This window comes from Manis pentadactyla, chromosome 4 (genome assembly GCF_030020395.1).
Source record: "Manis pentadactyla isolate mManPen7 chromosome 4, mManPen7.hap1, whole genome shotgun sequence".
Classification (NCBI taxonomy): domain Eukaryota; kingdom Metazoa; phylum Chordata; class Mammalia; order Pholidota; family Manidae; genus Manis; species Manis pentadactyla.
This window is the reverse complement of record NC_080022.1, coordinates 8,421,864-8,441,100: the sequence shown is the minus strand read 5'-3', so window position 1 is coordinate 8,441,100 and position 19,237 is coordinate 8,421,864. Positions and strand designations below refer to the sequence as shown.

General features: G+C 50.5%; 1 protein-coding gene across 2 annotated transcripts in view; it reads right to left on the bottom strand.

Annotated features, from left to right (window-relative positions):
- The window catches only part of DISP3 (dispatched RND transporter family member 3), a 31,511-nt gene extending 25,387 nt beyond the window's left edge, over nt 1-6,124 (bottom strand). For both annotated transcript variants that reach the window (XM_036925178.2, XM_036925179.2), the window contains exons 1-2: nt 5,017-6,124; nt 3,845-4,064 (exon numbers count right to left, since the gene is read on the bottom strand). In XM_036925178.2, the coding sequence (XP_036781073.2) occupies nt 3,845-4,064; nt 5,017-6,112 (1,316 nt within the window). In that variant the 5' untranslated portion in view covers nt 6,113-6,124. The remainder of the gene's footprint in view (nt 1-3,844; nt 4,065-5,016) is intronic.
- Between the last annotated feature and the right edge of the window lie 13,113 nt (nt 6,125-19,237).

Sequence of the window (19,237 nt, the reverse complement as noted above, 5' to 3'; positions counted from 1 at the left end):
TACATCATTTATAGAGTGCCTTCTAGGTTCCAGGCCCTGTTTTAGTTGCTGGCTATAAAAAGACAAAGGCTCAAATTTTTACTCTCAGGTGTAAAGGAATAGCTTATGCAAGATCAGTATTCCTGCCTAGAATTACTAAAAAGTCAGATAAAATTCAGAAATCATCTGTTTGACAGTAGAGAGTTCCTGAAGTAATGTGATGACCTAAAGGGCTGAGGCCCTAGAAAGGGAAGAACCTAGGAAAGGTAAGCTGCCCTTCCACAGTCATTTTTATGCTGGAGGCATTTGCTGACTCTGAACACAGGCAGGTGTGGGAGCTGAAAATTGAGGCTTGGAGTCAGATAAACTAGCAGAACTTTGGGCAGAGACTTGCAGACTAGGAGAGCACATGGCCAGGTTTCTCCTCGGTACTCCTGCAGAATACTGGGGCTGCATGAGGCTAAAAACCTAAGCAAAAGCCTCTGAAAAACCAGAGTGAAGGTTTCTGTTTTTTGTTTTGTTGTTATTGTTTTTAACTCTTTTGAGAGACAAAGATTAGAGTTTGGATCCTGTCAGGGGAAGGGGTTCTGCAGAATGCTCCAGGCTCTTAGTTGAAAATCCTGGAGAACCAAAGGCAAACTAGAGGCAGACTGAGACTTTTCAGGGCTGTAAACCAGTCTTGACTCAGTATAATTGCTGGGTGTTTAAGGTCATCAGCCACAACTCTATCTACCTAGTGGGGGAAAGATAAACTTTTTCTCTGGAGGAAATAGCATCTGGATCTCTATGGTTTTTATACACAATGTTTGTCACTCAATAAATAAAAATTACCAGGCATACTCATAGGCAGGACCACATGACAAAAACACAGGTGAAAAAACAAACTATAGAAACAAATCCATGGGTTATCCCTATATTGAAAGTTAGCTAAGAATTTTAAGATAACAATAATGTTTATAGACAGAGAAAATAATATGGGCAAAATATATAAAATGATTAAGAATCTCACCAGGGATTTAGATCAATAACAAAGAATCAAACAGAAATTTTCAACAGAAAAATACAACATGAACATTAAAATATCAATAGACATTAAGAGGCAGATTAGATACAACAGAAGATAGGATCAGTGAACAGGAATATCTATAACTTAAAGAAACAACACATAGAAAGAAACATAAACCAAAACACAGGGAAAGAAAAACCTATAAAAGAGCATTTAGAATACACAGGACTGAGTTAAATGATATAATATTTGTATAACTAGAATCCTAAAAGGAAAAGGGGCAGGGAATGCGCTGGAAGCAGCAATTGAGAAGATAACAGCCAGGAAATTCCTAAAACTGATGAAAAATATAAACCCAAGATTCAAGTTCTGCACATCCCAAGCAGAACAAACACAAAGAAAACCACACCAATATAGATCACAGTAAGACTGGTGAAACCAAAGACAAAAGAAGAGAAATCTTAAAAGCAGCCCCAAGAAAAAAGATAAGGGGCAAAAAAAAGATTTATAGCTGACTTTTCAATAAAAATGATGGAGTCAGAACACAGCAAACTGACATCTTTAAAATATTCACAGAAAATAACAGCCAATGTATAATTCCATACCTGCAGGAATCACTTCAAAAATCAAAGTAAAGATATTTTCTAGGCAAATAAAAGAGGGAGATTATCAGCAAATCAGCACTAAAAAAAAAAAATACTAAAGAGAGTTCTTCAGATATGAAGAAAATGAACCAAGATGGAAACATGAAATTGAAGAAAGTAATGAAGAGCAACAGAAAAGGTAAATATTTGAGTAAATATAAATGGACATTGACTCAGAAAAATAAAAATGTAATGTCTTATGGGGCTTAAAATGTATATAGAATTAAAATGCATGCAACAAAAATGCAAAAGGCTGAAGGGGTATAAATGTAGTGGTCATATTCTGAGATTCTAGTATTACCAGGGAAGTAGTGAGTGTGATCATTTGTATTGTTCTGTAATAAATCAAGGTGAATGTTGCCATCTCTTGGGTAACCAATAATAGAGTAATAAAAAAGATTTTATTAATCCAAAAGAAGGTACCAAAATCAAGTCTATAGGGACCTTGATCGTCACCATTCTTATGAACGGTCTGGAGGGACAGGAAGGGGAGTGGCTTTTTCACCCAGGGCAGGGGTTTTCCCTCAGCAGCTGAACATACGGTAGAGGTAACTGTTAATATCTGAAACCCTGAAGATCCTTCCACAGCCAGCTCCTCCCAGCTTCCCAACCCAGCCATGCACCTTTCCCTGGGGCACCTCCATCCATGAATCCATTCATTCCCCAGACAAATCCCTACTAAGGGGATCCTAGCACTGTGCTAGAGGCTAGGCCTACAGAAACAAGCCTAGTCCTCAACAAACTCCTATTATATTGAGACATAATTAAACCAGACCTTCCTCAAACTTTAATGTGCAAACAAGTCACCTGGAAATCCTGTCAGTCTGGGAAAGGCCTTGATATTCTGCATTTCTAACAAGCCCCCAGGGATGCTCATGCTGCTGATTCGAGGACTGTACTTTGAGTGACAAGCAATTAAACAACTAAAATGTAGAGAGACAAGTGCTATGATGAAATTATGGCCCAGGGGGGTGAAATAGCTCACTGAAACTCCCACAGCTAAGTGGAGTAACTGGGATCTGATGCCAGGTCTGTCTAGCTCCAAAGCCCGTGCATGTTCTCTTCTGCTGCCTTTAGGGAGAAGGAAGTGGACAGTGGACGTGGAAGTGGGTAGGGCATTTAAACCAGCCATCCTATAGAAAAGCTGCCCAGACTGGGTCTTGGAGGATGAACAGGAGTTTTCCTGGCAAAGAAGCAGGGCTGGGAGAAGGCTCCTGGGCAGTAACTGGCATAAAAACACAAAGGATGAAGCCTCTGGATAAGGCAGCCTGGACTTTTAATACCATTCCATCACTTAGGAGTTCTGTAATTTTGGACAACTTACTTAGTTGTGCTGTGCCTCTGAATGAAGATAATCACAATAGTACCTACCTCAGTGGGTTGGCATGAGAATGAAATGAGATGCATATAAAGGACTTAGAACAGTGTGTGGCACAGAGAAAGCAGCTGATAAATGTTAGCTCTGATTACTACAGGAGTTGCTCAATGTAATGGACGAGTAATGGAAGAAACTAGGGCATTTCAGGGAGAATGATTCGTCCTGTATCGAGGGATGGCCTGCCAGGACAGGGGACTGAGAGGCACTGGAGTTCCTGCCCAGCAGGAACTTACTGATAAACTATCTAATGGCCCTTCCTGGTGCAGAGGGGCTCAGTTGTATTCTGGGACTCACATCTCAAGACTTTGGGAATAAGCAAAGCACCCACTGTTCCAATTCACCTTTATATCTCTTAGCTCATCTCTTCCAAATGACCCCAGAAGGGTAGCAGGATTCACCACCCTCATTTTACAAGTAGGGAAACTGAGGCCCAGAGAAGTGAAGTGACCTGCCAACTATCTCCCTGGGTAGCAGAAGCAGAGGTCTCCTTACTCCCTGGTCCATACTCTTTCCAGAGCCTTCTAGCACCACCCCAGGAGAAAATCAATATCCAAGACCTCCAGGGCAAGAGTTCTTAGATTTCCTACCTCTTCCAAAGCTGTCCTGTTCACTAGCCATTAGCAGTGATCAGGAAAAGGGGCCTTTCACCTATCAGAGTGACAGCGACGATGTATCCCGCTCTGCCCGATTTGGAAAGACTTCCTAGAGAAAAGGCTGCAGGAAGGGAATCTGGGATTTGTGAGAAAGAAGCACCTGGAAACCAACTCCCTACCCTAATACAGCCCTTTCCTGCTCCAAACAAGGGCAGACACCCACGGGCGCAGCCGGATCTCCTACCTAGTAGACTGCTTGGCCAGCATGGCCACATAGGTGACCACAAAGCTCTGGAACTTGGCCCGCTGCTCCTCCCAGCGATCATCCACTGAGTAGTAGTTGGGCAGGGGTGCTCCAAACAGGATCTCGCTGCGCAGAAGAGAGCTCTTGAGGTTTTCTGCAGAAAGGCCCTCGTCGACATACCAGTAGAACTCAGGGTGCGTCATGGCCAACTCAAGGGAACCTGCGGGGGTGGGGAACCCAAGGAGGGTGCTCAGTGGGTCAGCTCCCTCCAGCCCGCCACCAAGGTCACCCTGCCCTCCTCATTCCTTTCTACAGAGCTGGGAAACCTGCCCTCGGGCTGCCTCTGTCCCCGACAGAACAGAGATGGTTAGAGAACTCACAGCTGCCCGAGAAAGTGGTCCCCCAGGTCTGCTCAGGTGGCTCCCAATAAGTTCACATTATCATTTCCTCACCTCTATTAGGTGAACCTCACCTTATTCCAAGCCCCAGTCTCTGCAGTCCTGTTACTCCACATTCCCATTCCAGTCCTGCCTTCATCTTCCTGGAATCACCCCCATGGCCCCTTAAAAGGCACACTCAGGCCTCACCCTACAATTCTCTGGCCTGCCCCACCCATCCTCACACTGACTTCACCCTGATCTCTCCCGGATCTTCCTCTGACTGGATGCCTGGTCTCTGTAACCACATCTGGGCTTCCTTCTAGCCAGCCCCACCCCCACACTTTCTCTAACTCCGGCCACAGCGTGGCTCCCAATAACCCTCAGTCCGTGTCTGTGCCCAAATCTCCTTCCTGGTCTCCCGGGATCCCGCCTCACCCCCAGCTCTGCTTGCAGCCTCTTCTCACAGGTCCTGCCCAGTCAACTCCTACCTGACTCCACCTCACCGCTGAGCCCCACCCCATCCACCCAGGGCCATGTCTCCCACAAGCCGCTAAAGTACTGAACCAATAGTCGAGCCTTCCTCCAGCCCCACTGAGCCCTGCCCCAGCCTCATTCAGGCTCTGTGCCTTACAAGCCCCTCCCGACCCTCAGATTCCACCCCTTACAAGGCTCTCCTCCTTCAGACCTCACCGCTAAGGCCCACCCCATCCGCAGACTCCCTCAATCAAGGCCCTCCCCACTGCAGACCAGCCCCTACAGGGCCAGCTCCCGGGCACCGGCAGGTCTGCTCACCCCGGATGTCGGCCAGGTCCTGGCCCATGCCATCGTAGTAGATCTTGCCGCCCCTCTCGGTGGGGAAGAAGTAGGTCATGAGCGAGCTGGGCGGTGAGCAGTAGGAGTAGGACCCCAGAGGCAGGTCCTTAAGTACCTCATGGGGCTTCCAGCAGAACTCCCGGAAGCCTGGGTGGTCCATGATCTTGCGCTCAATCTCATGGATTGTGACCAGCCTCTCACTTGTGAAAATGTTGCGCTCCGTGTCACCACGTGCCAGGAAGATGAGCTCGATGCGCCAGTGCGCGTGCGTCTGGGTATTGGCACTGACGTAGGAGCGTGAGTAGTCCCAGTGAGAAGCGCCTCGGCGGGCACGGCTCTGATTGGCTGCGCTCTCGGGCAGTGGTGCATTGGGTTGGCGCCGCCCATTCTTCTCCAGGCCCTGTTTCACGGGGGCTTCACTCTGGTTGGCTGCCAGATCCACCAGGGGCGGGATCTCGCTCCGAACACTCCCACTCCGATTGGCTGCTGGTTTCTGGTCCCTAGAAGGGTCCCCCAACTGGCCTGGGCCGTGCTTTGGGGCCCCAGGGGCAGCGCGTGGGGTCCTGGGGGCCAGCCGCGAGTGGTTGCCGAGGTGCAGCTGCTGCAACTGTTCCGAGATAAGGCGCTGGAGCGTTTCAGAGGTGAAGTCCGCCAAATCGCGTCGGTTGCGTCCCCAGGACCCAAACTGGGACTTGAGCGCCAGCGCGAGGGCGTCGAAACGCTGGGAGGCCTCGTGGTTGCGGATCTCAAAGGCGTTGTAGGAGATGTCAATGTCCAGTGGTGGGTAGTAGAGGAACATGAAGGCTGCCAGGGCCATGGGGATGCTGCAGCCCAGGAAGAGCACCAGCCCTGCACAGCACGGATTGGTGAAGGCCCAGCCCAGGGTACTCCAGAAGCCCAGGGCTGGGGGCCGGGAGGGCAAGGTCCAGCGCCTCCAGCAACACTGCCCTCCTGTCCCAACTTGGGGCCCCCACTTCTGGGCCCTCCTAAAGGCCTCCCCCGTTGGTTCCTCCTCCTCCTCTTGCTCCTCCTCTAGCCACATATCCTGAAGCAAGGGGTCATCCTCCGAGTCCATAGCCTATAGGAGAGGGAGAAGTTCAGCAGGCTGGAGAGAGGTAGAGAGGGAGAGAATGGTGCCCTGTGGCTGCAGTCGCCCAGCCCTGGGTATTAACACTGTCCACTCATAACCAAATATGAGCACTGCAGTGGTATTGCATCAAGTAGGCATTTAATTTGACTGAATTCAATCACGTGTGCACAAAACAGCAAGAAAAACCTGTTATTTGCCCATCACCTCCCCCAGTTAGATCTTGGCTTTTGAGGCCACAAAAAAAAGGAGAATCACAGCCCAATTGTAAAAAGATACTCCTCCCCAAGTAAGGAATGTGTGAGGGGACTCTGACTATGCATGAGTTGCCAATTTTTTGCCGCATTCTCTGATTTTAGAGCTCAAGGCCAGTGTGAGGTGTTACTCCACTGCAAACACTTTTATTTAATGAGCAGCTATAAAGTACCTTCCAGAAATATTAAGGTAGAAGAGAAACAGCATGATTTTTGGAATCAGATGGACCCTGGCAGTGTGAACATTGGCAAGGCACTGAAGCTCTCTGAACCTCAGGGTCTTCATCTGTAAAACAGAGGTGGCTGTTCTGCATATGACAGTGGGGAGTGTCAAGGGTGGAAGAACTCTGCAATCTGTGTAGTACCTTAGTCATTATCTGTCACATAAACAGATTTCTTTGCTGCCCTCGGGATTCAGCCATCGCCCATGGGGCTGTGCCAGGACTAGGTGCCTGTCATAGCTCTCCCCAAGAACTCTCAGTAGCTCCCCACCCCCTCTTTGGGACACTGCAGCTGCAGCCACTGTTTGTCAGGCTCAGACCACTTAACATGCAGATCCAGCAACGTCAAACCTTTGAGCACAAGCCGGGGCCAGGCATCTGCCTCCCCAAGACTTGGGCGCAGCAGCAGGAGGGCCTGGCAGGAGAGGGCAGGCTGGGCAGCCTGACGACTCCAGCAGGGTGGCCCAAAGGCAGGAGGCCTCCCAGCAACCCCAGGCATGGCCTATCCCTCTTGTCCCTCTTGCCCTCTGCTTGGACAGAGAGAGACTCATTATCTAGTTAGACGCCAGGCAGTGAGAAAGAGGAAGCTAATTATGCCAGAGCTGGCTAATTAATGCTGCCTTTCCTATTAACATTCTCTAGAGTGCTCCATTTCAATTAGACGGTCTGTCCAGGAAGAGAGGGGGCCGCCCTCAGCCCAGAGAAAGTGGGGAGGAGAGGACGAGGGAAGGAGGGAAACAGAAACAGAGAGACAAGACACAGGAGAAATGAGAGACCAAGACAGGTGGGAAGAGGAGAGAGACACGGGAGAGTGAAACTTGGGGGAGGGGAGGGCAGATGCAAACAGGGAAATGGAGAGAGAAACTGGAAAGAGGGAGTGAGGGGCCCACGGAGGGGTGGGAGAGGAGGGCAGGGCAGAGGACTTGAAAGGGAGAGAAGCCTAGAAGGGATGGAGGCTGCTCCTGTAATATGCAAGATTCCTATGATAAAATACTCAAACTTCCCATTCTCGCCTACCAGGGGTCGCTAAGGGTTCCGAGGCCCAGTTTGTATTAGTAGAAACTCCTGAGTGTGAACCAGAGGTGGCTCAGACTCACTCCATATCCAAAGGTCAAAACCAAACCTGCCTGTGGGTATGGGGGCACATGGGAGCCTCTGCCCCCTTCCCAGCCTTGGAAGGAGAAAACTGATGGTGATACGGTAGAGAGGGGCAGGGGCCACTTCTGCATATTTTCTGGGGACTGAGTCCATCCACCCTGTCCCCAGCTTCAGCCTGCCTTTCAAGGTGTACAGTTGACAATGTGTTAGTTTGTGAGGGGGTAAAGGCCAGGATTCTGGGTCACAGAAGCACTCCCTGGGTGATTTGGAGACCTTCCAGCCCATGGCTACTCCACCAGGAATGCCAAGTTCCTTCCCCAGGTGTCCAGGTCTACAGCATCTTCCGAAGCCTTGCTCAGGGGTGTCACCTCTGCCAGGAAGCCTTTGCAGATCCCAACCCCCCACCCAGCTGCCTGTCTGAGCTGCTCACCACACTTTGGGGGTAAAAATTACTTCGTGACAGCAAGGGAGAGGCAGTGTAGCAGAATGGTAAGAGCTATGGCTTGCAAACAGATAGACTTGGGTGCAAACCCCAGCTGTATGACATGGGGCAGACAATGTAACTTTTCTGAGCTTTAGTTTTTCCATCTGCAAAATGGGGCTGACGATATTCAAAACAGAGGTTTTTGGTTGCTGTGCATAGCAGGCTGACTGCAGTGCCTGACAGGTAGAAGTGACTGGGAAATGACGGCTGCTATTCTTTTAGGCTCTGCTTCTCCCCAAAGGCTGTGAACATCTAAAAGACTTGTGACACATTATAATTGCCAAAGATGGTCCCAGCAACCTGTCCCATCTCACATGCTTGCCTCATGATGTGATTTTGAGACCTCCTCGATCAAGTAGTAATGTCTGCATTCCTTCCCCTTGAATCAAGGTGGGCTTGTGACTCCAGCAGAGGTGACACTCTGTGACTTCTGAGGTTTGGGAGAGGCAGTTTCCACCTGGCTTGCTTAGGTCATTTGTCCCTGGAGTCCAGCCAGGCTGTGAGGAAGACCAGACTAGGCCAGGCAGAGACACCACATGGAGGAGCTCCTGCTGACAACAGTTGACAGCCAGCATAATCATACAACCAGAATGTGAGTGAGGCCCCCTGCAGATGAATCCAGCTCCCTGGTCGTGGTGTAAGCTCTAGCCTTCAGTCTTCCCAGCTGAGGCCCAGACGCCGTGGAGTAGAGCTCAGCCACCCTCTCCTGTGCCCTGTCCTGACCCAGAGTCCATAAGCATGATACATTAGTTGCCATGCATCACTAAGTTTTGGGGTGACTGGTTACACTGGCACAATTTGTCCCACACGTGCAACTCTGCTCCCTGCAGATGGCATTTGCTAGATTTAAGTGACCAGAAAATTGGGCACAGCCATCTGCCTCCCAGTGAGAGCCCCACAATGGGGTGGACATGAATTCCACGGGAGCAGGGACTCGGTTGTCATGTTTCCTGCTGGGTTCCCATGGCCTAAAGTACTCCTGGAGTGTCAGTGCTTAGTAGATTCTTGTTGAAGGAAGGAAGGAAAAGGAACCTCTGGATCCATGTTGGATAGATGGACCTTTTCCCTGGACAGAAGACAGTCGACACCAAACAATGTAAGCACACAGCAGAGTATGGTTTCTCCTGCCCAGGTGGGAAGGATCTTGAAGAGTATGAAAGAGAGAAGCAAGAAGTAGACTGGCTCATCCACCAATTCTGGGTGGCCCTGGGCATGTGCGTCCCCTCTTGGGACCCTGTCTCCCCCACCTGGCAGTGGAATGGTAAAGGCCTGGATCCCTCCAACTGTGCACCCCCAGAGTCTCTGCGATGCCCTGGTCTGCAGGTCAAGGAGGATGGGTGGAATCTAAGAAACCCCCCCCCCCCAACCAAGGAGGGCCTGGCTGGCAGGTGGGGTCTGACACCAGTGCCTCCTTGAGCAGTCACCTCCTCAGGCCCCTCCAAAGTATGGGCAGCAAATTGCAAATCTGTTTTCCTTTCTCAAATGATGGGAAATGATTAGCTTAGTGAGGAGCTGCAGCTGCTCCAGGGAAAGGAGAGAAGGGTGGTTCCTGCGGTGTCCGTCATTGGCTCAGACAGAGAGCGCAAAGTGGGGCTGTGACCAAGGGGACGTGAGCCGTTGTGATCTCCTGTAGGGTGGGCCCTCCGAGTGCGTTCCTGCTCAGTGACCACTCTCTCCCTTGATCCCTCCCCTCTGTCACACACTCTCTCCCTTGATCCCTCCCCTCTGTCACACACACACACACACACACACACACACTCTGAGGGGTCAAAATTAAAGTCGGGGCCTCCCAGGGGCCCATGACCGGAGGTGGACACACATGCGCAAAGCAAGTCCCCCTCCCCCTGGGAAAAGCAAGTGCAGCAGCCGCCTACGAGGAAACAGGACTCTCTGGGGAGCCTCCCAAGGAAGGACCCAGCCCAGTTCTAAGGGCCAGGTGTGGGGCGACCCACAGCCACATGGGAAGCATAATCTTAATTTTATAACAGATGAAATTCACATATACATACTTAAAAAAAAAACATTTATAGTGGTTATCTATGTCTGGGAGGATTGCGGGTGATTTTTATTTCCTTGTTTTTACTTGTCCATTTCCAATTTTTCTGCCATGATCAGGTATAACCTTTTAGAATCAGAAATAAATGTTTAAAAATAGAATGTCTGTGTATGTATGTGGAAGGGATTTTTGCTAACAGCCTTCAACTCTTTGAGGAGTTACTATAATAGGTGTGGGAGGAGGGCTCTGTCCTCCAAGGAGAGGAACCTCGGAGACTTGGCTCAGGCTGCAGCCAGAGAGATCCTGGCTAGAAAGCAGAAGGACCTGGGGTGAGGGGCCCAGTGGGTGAGCAAATATGGACTCTCCCATCCCCTGAGATGGAAAGAGGGGTCTTTAATAAAAGCAGGAAGTAGATCATGGTTCATTGAACCCAGCAGGGACATCAGAGCACACCTAATCCAACTTTTTCCTTTTACAGGTGGGGAAACTGAGGCCCAGCAAGAGAAGGGACTTGCCTAAGGTCAAGTTTCAGTGGTAGAGCCAGAACTCTTGGCTCAGAGGAGGGCTCAGTCTGCTCTATCACCAGATTCTGAGGAGAGTTGCTGGCAGTCCCTGGGAACAACCAGGCCCAGAGAAGTTGACATACGGACCCAAAGAACCAAATTAGGGAAGCTATTTTTAAGGTCTCAGGAAAATGGCATTCTTCAAGTCACAAGCCAGATGGACTTCCCCATCTGTACAGAATGAGGCTTTGGTGGGAAGGGGTGTGGCCTCAGAGACACCCCCAGCCCCCTTCTGCGTCTTGCTCTTCTCCACAGTGGCTCCACCTCTCAGCCTGCCTGCGACCCTGTTTACACCTTCCCTCCTTCCAGCGATGGGTGACAGAGCCCTTCCTTCTTCATTCCCCCATCCCAGCCAGACTATTAAAATGCAATAAAAAAATCACATTAGACATGCAGATTCAACTTAAAATATGTACAAGTATATATAATTTAACAGCAATTAGGAGATAATCAGCTTTTTATTCCTGTCTCAGGGTGTTTTGCCTCCCTGGTTCAGCTCTGGTCCCTGCAAACATTTTGGGGTCTTAGATTTTCTTCCCCTTGGGCAGAGATCTGGGCAGAAGTTCAAAATGAGGCATTTTGAGCTGACGAGCTCCATTTACCTCTGATAAGCTGCAGTGGGGACATGGAGCCCTTCACTTGGCTATAGGCCTGCCTGCCTCATCTGAGTGAAGGGAGGAAAGAAAGGACGGCTCAGTCCTAAATCCTAATGCCCCGTCTTCTGAGAGTCTGCCACCCTCCAGGTGCCCTGGCTATGTGCCGCCACCCAGAATCTCAAGCCCTTCTCCAGGGCCTGGGCACTCCATCCCAGGCCAGGAGGCTGCAGAAGTATTGAAGACATGGTGGTAAAACTGGGGCAAAATCACACAGATGGGGTGAAGCTAAAAGCCCAACTAGCTCAATGTAGAAACTGACACCTATTAAGGTTATCAGAACATAATTAGCTGTGGGTCTACCACATTCTGTCCACCCTTACATCAGCCCTGAAATGGAGGCTTTATCTGTGTCTCTGTTTTTCAGAAGAAGAAACAGAGAGGTTAAGTGACTCCCTTGTGTCACACAGCAAATAAAGGATGAACTAGAGTTGGAAGCTCAGAGCTTCAGATTCTGAAGCCCGTGCTCTTTTCTCCATTTCAACCAGCCCTTAAGTTCCTTGGGAGCTGAGACATCAATATACCCACTGAAGAAACCCACTGCCCTTTAGCAAGCCTGCACCATTCCCCTAAGACCTGAAACCCTCAGGTCTCAGAAGTTCTGTTTTCAACAGGTGACAGCCTAAGGCGTCATTTAAAGGAAGTCTCCGCCAGTCTTGGAAGCCTGGCCTTTCCTTCAGTGAGAGTGCGGGTGTGATGGTTAATTTTATGTGGCTAGGCCATGGGATGCCCAGACCTTGACAAACATGATTCTGGGTGTGGAGACTGAGTAAAGCAGGTTGCCCTCCCTAAAGTGGGCCTTATCCCATCAACCTGAAGATCTGAATAGGCTGAGTAAGGGGGAACTCTTCCTGCGGCTGCTGGAGCTGGGGCATTGGCCTTTTCCAGCCTTCACGCTCAGACTCAAACATTGCCTCTTCCGGGGTCTTGAGCCTGCTGGCTTTTGGACAGGAATTTAGATCACTGGCTCTGCTGGTTCTCAGGCCTTCAGACTCAGACAGGAACTACACCATCAGCTCGCCTGCGTCTCCAGCTGACCACCTGCAGATCTTGGGACTTCTCAGTCTCCACAATCATGTGAGCCAATTCCTTAAAAATCTATTATCTATTTACCTACCTGTCTACCTATCTATCACCTACATTCATTGCTTCTGCTTCTCTGAAGAACCCTAACACAATTTCCTGAGGGAAACTTGGGGTGTAGCAGTGAGCCCCATCCTAGCAGCTGCATTCTTGGGCCCTTCTAGAAACTCCTTCCAAGTCCGCCCCAGAATCTGAAACGAAAATGGCAGCAGAGCCAGAAGTGCCCTCTAGATCTGTAGAGGAAGGGGTGTGGTGAGGTGACTTTCAGACTATGTCTGAGCCCTTCCCAGAGCAAGAAGATCTTAAATCTACTGCCCCTGTCCTTCCTGCCCCAGCCCTGAGGAAACCTGGCTCTAGCTGCAGCCAACAGCCGTGCCTAGTCCCCAGCACACCTCCTGCCAGTTCCCAGCACACCTCCTGCCCCTCCCCACCAGAGACACTGTAGCACAGGCTAAATATGCCAGCAGAGGGCAGGAAGTTCACAGGGTGGCACATGACCACTCCTCCCAGCAAGGTGGGATGAAAGGGGGAAGGGAGCTGGCGGTGGGGGGGAAGGGGGGAGGGATGGTGCTCTGTGTTGAGCCCAGTGGGACCCCTTGTATCTCAGAGAGGGGTGGGCTGCGGAGATGAAGCACATAAGGGACAGCTAGCCTCCGCGGGCTGACAGCTGGTGAGGAAACTGTGGGCACTGACTCGCAAGCCCAACAGCTCAATATATATCAAGCAAACAAGCTTTGCTCGGGTCGATATGTCACCCGGGAAACGTCCCAGCCAGCACCAGAGGAACCCAGGATTAATGGTCACAACGGTCACAACAGCCAATGTCACATTTCCCTGTTCTGTGTTTTCTGTCCAGTGGTCCCCCCCCAACACTAAGAGAGATATCAGGTTCTGAGAGCACCAGGGCCTGATTTTCCAGGGGGTGTGGGGAGCGTGGATGCTGCAGTTAGATGGACCTGGGCTCAAACCCTGGCTCTGCCACTAGGTGGATGCCTTGGGCCAGACCAGGCTCAGTTTCCTTGTCTGTAAAATGGGACGGCGATACCCTGATGCTGAGTCACAGCAGCTAGTATGATCATTGGGAACTTTGAAGATGGGAAGAGCCCCAAATCTTCCCTTGCTCATGATCTGGTCTACAAGTTGGCCTGAGTTGACTCTTATTCTCTCAGACTTTAATATGGATCAGTCACCTGGTACCCTTGTTAAAATGCAAACTCCTGGGCACCCAGGAATCTGTATTTACACCACCTCTCCAGGTGATTCTGTGCTAGGTGTTCCAGGACCATTCTTTGAAAGAATCTGTTGCTCCGGTCTGGGCCCTTTGCAAGACCGGAAAGATCTGCTCCTTTGAAAGGCCCTCCCAAGTTCCCAGTGCCTTCTCCAACAGTGATCTAGCTTTCAGCCTTCCCACCACTGAGGCTCATACTCGCCTCTCTGCAGGCTTGTCCCACTTCCTGGCTGTGGGGACTCAGGCTCCTGGATCTCTGGCCAGGACTCATTCCTCAAAGCACCACTTCCTCCAGCCATGGGGAGGGAAGAAATGATGACATTTGGGCCGGGAACAGGACTTTCCTGTCCAGAGGGGGGAACACAAACAGGTTGCCAAGATCCGCCCATCAGCTCTTCCTGGTGTGGCCAGGCAACAAAAGAAATAGAAGGCCAAGAACTTACTATCTGGCAGACCCCGTGCAAAGGGCTTGGGCTGGACCTTCCCATTCACTGGGTGCTGCTGTGTGCCCACTGTGTGCTTTACTTATTTATGGCATCTCCGATCCAGCCCCAGCGCTGCAAGGAAGCTTGGGGTGTAGGGCTGGAATCCGAGCCTCTGCAGGCCCATGTCAGAACCCATCCTTTTGGTTTCTGTGCTCTACTGTCAAAAGGAATTCCACCCCAACTGACTCTTGTCCCCCACCATGCCCCCCACCCCTTTCTGCCTGCACAGCTCAGGCCTCATGGCCCAGATCCATCAGGCCTGGCTCCTGAAACCCACCAAGCAGCCTCAGCATCTCTGAGGAAAAGGCAATAAAAGCTTAATAAAACCAGCAACACTTACAGAACCCATGAAATACAGCCAGGCTCCCAGATACCCTCTGCCTGAAGGGTCAAGAAGGTTCTGAAAGCTCTCACTGCATGCCGTTGGCAACCTGTCCAGGCCCCCCACCCCCAGTCCCAAGTCCTGGCCTGCAGCCTAGAGTTCTGTGAGCCCGGTGACCCACTGGGCCCAGCAGCCAGTCAGTTCCCTGGTTCCCAGACTGCCAGCTTAATAAACAAATAAAAAGATCCCCACAAAATACGACCAATAACCATGGCCATAAAAGCCAAATTGGATTCCTTCCTGGCTGATGAGCTTGGGGTCCTTCTCTCTCTCTGAGACCTGATTAACAAATATGTAAAACAATTTCCCTTTGCATCTCTGGCTGCAGCCAGCTCCTCCTCAGCTGACAAGGGACAAGGGAAAGGCTAAAGCAGGGGATGGGTGTCTGGGGCAGGAGAAGTGGCCCTGGGGACTTGGAGTAGGGATCTGCTGTGTGACCCAAAACAAGTTACTTAACATCTCTGGACGGGTGGTCCCCAATCTGGGAAGAGATGCTCTCTAAACCCACAGCTTCTTGTTCCCAGTTGCTGCCCAAGATGGGGAAGCAGAAGAAGGGGAGTGGGTTCCCCATCACCCCGATTCAGAACTATGTACAACTGGTGGAGATAGGGCGTGCAGGGTTGGTCCTACTATAATGTTATTCCAAGAGGCAGGCACCACCAAATAGCACAAGCTGGGCACCATCAGCTTTGCTGGGACACAGCAGGTGGCCACCTGCCAGTATTTAGCTCTGGGGAAAGCTTGAGGTCTGCTATCCCCCAGCTCCCCACACCCAGAGCACATCTATGCAAGATTCTTTCCATCCCATACCCCAAAGAGAAGCTTGAGGATAAACTGGAAGATAAAAGATAGAAAGCATATAATGCAAAATGCTCAGACCCACCAAGTGCTCACCACGACTGGCTTGGGATGGAGCTGTAGGAAGGGGCTGAACCCTGGCCTCACTGTGGGAAAGACAGTGAGAGACCTTTGGGCAAATCCCCCTTCTGAGAACCCGGGGCTTCCGCAACGCCTGCTGCCTGGGCTTGGGGAGGGACAAGGAGGCCAGCACGCGATGAAAGAAGCGCAGCAGGGAGATGCCGGAGGCTGCCCAGGCCCGCGTGTCCCCAAGCCAGAGCCATTTCTCTTCCTGTCCTTGATCCTCTCATCCAGGGGACCGAATGATTCTGCATCTGTGCAGCAACTTACAGCTTGTAGATCATTTCCATATAGGTTTTCACATCCTAGGAATTATTTCCAATTTGCAAATAAGAAAACTGAGGCTAAAAGAAGTAAAGGGATTTATTTGACTGGATTTTTGATAAGCTCAGTACTCTTCTCACTATATTAGATTTTATTTGAATCTTACATGTTTGGAAACTCTCAGGGTTTTGGAGTCGGCCCTCTAAATCCCCACTGGTGCACACACACATACACACACATACACTCACTCTCCCTCAGTGTCTGCTCCCAGAGTCATTCTGGCCACGGTCTAGGCATAGCCCTGGTTCCAAGGAAGGAGGAGAGAAGCAGCAACTTCCTCCTCTTGGGTGTCCAGGTGGAAAACACCTGCCCAAAAGGTAAGTGGCCCTGGGGAAGGGCTTCCTGGCTACACTGATGATTGACAGCCCAGGAGCACAAGGTGGGCCCAGGGGTTCAGTCCAGGAGGTATACTCAGTACCCCTCTACAGCTGGGGCCAGCACAGAGGCCCCTGACAGAGTGGGGAGTCTGACCGTGGCCCTCAGCCTCAGCCTACCCTTCATGATGCTGCAGCTGCCTACAGAGACATGAGTCAAGGATCGGTGCTCAGCAGCCAGAGCAGAGGGCCCAGGGGGAGAGTAGATCCTCAAGTGCCTCCCCTCCCCAGCTCTGCTGCCTTACCCATGGAATGCTTGGGAGATTCAGGGCCCAGAACCAAAAAATGCTGCTTAGTTCTCCAGGCCTCCCCCAGAGACCAGGAGAGACCCAGTGAAGCTACCTGGGCTCAAGAATTCCAGGCCCCTTCTGTCTCACCCCTACTCTGCTCAGTGGTGCTGTGTTATCGTAAGAACAGTGGAACCCCTCTCCCAATCCTTCCACAGTAATGGGGCCGTCTCCTAAGGGCTTTGACCTCAAGCTAGTCTTGCTTCCTCCCTGGGCCTCAGTTTACCCTTCTGTCAAATGGGAGGGCTGGACTCAAAGGGCTTTCGGGTATCTCTCAGTTTCATCATTTGGAGCCTTAAAAGGCCAGAACACTGGAGTGTGACAAGCAAGAAGATGGGGTGGCTTAGGTCTAGGGGGACAGCTGGGAAGGTGAAGAGGGTTGCAGATTGCTCAGGGTGCTGGGACTGCAGCCTCATCGGCTTTATACCCTCCTGTATTCCACTCCCTACGGCAGCCAGATGCCAGAGGAGCCCTGTGACCAGAGGGTCCTGCAGAACAGAGTTGGGGGGTACGCAGGGAGAGGGCAAGGTTCAAGGATTCAGACTACCTCTCCCTGACCCTGAGCTGAAGGACTCCTGGGGATAAGAACTGGGCCCTTACCCTTGTCAGTACTGTAGGTCAGACCCTCCAAATCAAGGCTGTCAGAGTTTATCAGCCCCATTCACCAATTCTATTTACCCATTCATTCATTCATTCATTCATCATCTTAATTCATTCACTTGTTGATGCTTACTATATAAAATAAGGAATTTCTGTTAAATCACATTATTTTAGCTTCATGATATCTTTTTTTTTTTTTTGAAAGGGCATCTCTCATATTTATTGATCAAATGGTTGTTAACAACAATAAAATTCTGTATAGGGGACTCAATGCACAGTCATTAATCAACCCCAAGCCTCAACAGTCTCCAATCTTCAGCTTCATGATATCTTGAACTCCTTTCCTCCTAAAGGCTCAGTGAACCTTCCCACTCTGGATCTATTCTTAACGCTCATCAATGCCCAAGAATGCCTCTGGGCTGACACATCCCTGTTCATTACAAATTCCTGGCTCTGTTACTCTGGGACCACTTGCTCAAAGCCTCTGGAAGAGCAGGTTGGAAAGTCAAGAACCCTTGCGGGAACATGCAGCAGCTACTGGCTTGAAATGCTCTTCACCAGCCAGCCTCTTCCCAGCTTCTCTGGTTGAATAAGGGAAGGAGAGGTTTTCTCCTCTGGCTTCTGACACTTTTCCAAAGTCTGATTTCTTTCTAGCTTAACCTAATTGCCTCAGGCCTGGATTGCAAAGAGGAACCCTAACCAACCTCCTGCCTTTGTGCAGTCACAAGATGATGCTTTAAAAAACCAGCAAATACTTTTCAACCAGGAATTTCACACACACAATCAAAGCCAGAGGGATGCAAGTGTCTATATGGCACGAAATGGGGGGAAACATCTGGATGAATGATAGAAAAGTCCTGCCAGGCTGCCAAATGTTGCCCATATCTGGACATTTGAAAAGTGATGTGTTCAGTTGCTTGGCTGTCAAGAAGCAAATGGTCAGTCCGTGTCACCCTGTCAACCAGGACACAGCCCAAGTCCATATATGTAAATCACCCAGATCACTGAAGGATCCAAAGGTATTTTGGTTTCAATCATGCTCATCTTTAAAGACCCAAATTAAGTTAATATACAGGCCAAAGTGTGGGCCTCAATCATCATATGGCGGCTGTGCCTGTGGCGCCTGAGGCTGGCTTGCCTAGGTCTTGAGTCCTATCTCCATTGCTTCCTAGTAAACTGCTTCACATTTCTCATCCTTAAAATGGAATAATAAAGGGTAATTCTCTCCTAAGGCAGGTATGAGGATGAAATTATAATTCCTGTAAAGCTCTAAGTCCAGTGCCTGGTGGGTAGTAAACAGTCAAAATATGTTGGCCATTATAATCATGCAAACTCTCTCACATAAGAACATGAGAAATCCCCCAGGACAGTGCAAAGGCCAATATGTGTGTTGGGGGGATACATACTCCTCCCCAAACACCCCAGGAACACCAGTTTGCCAGAACTGTCTTAACTCTGAGCCCCATTTAAGCTGCTCTCCCCGGAGACAAGAGATCACCACGACTCCTTCATGGCAGGAGCGGTCTCCGGCTGGCAGGCACGTCTCCTCTGTTAACAAGATCTGGCAGAGGACACATTGTCCAGGTGTGTCCAGTATGTGTGTCGGATGCCTCAGGCAGACGGCTGGGTGGGGAGGAGCCTTCTCTCCCACACCCCCTCTCCAACCAAGACGTCAAGCTCAGGAGAGTACCCAAGTGTACTGCAGGCACTGCGCCTAGGAAACTTTGCTCCGGACCCTGGAGTGACTTGCCTGGGTGATATCCTCTGAACCCCAGAGGATGCCTGGGCCCTTCTTCTACTTCCAGTGGAGGACCGGGTGAGCAATCACTTTGACCCAACACCTGTGCTCCAGGCAGGAGGTGCTGCAGGGTGGGGATGGGACACTCTGGTGGGCTCTACAAGGACAGAGACCAAGGCTTTTCCCCTTTTGCAGGCCCAGGGGCTGGCACTCAGTGGGACGGGGAATTAAGGAGAAAACTTTCTGGTAGGTAAGTTTTAGGCCTGTGGACACTGTCTTTCAGGACACCACTCTCTGGTTCCAAAGAGCGCCCCCTATGAGCCACCTGGATGGTGCCTCCAGGCATCTGAATCCAAGCCAGTCCTTTTCATTGTTCCCACCAACTCACGGTCAAGATCACTGCATACAGCAAGACCCTAATCTGC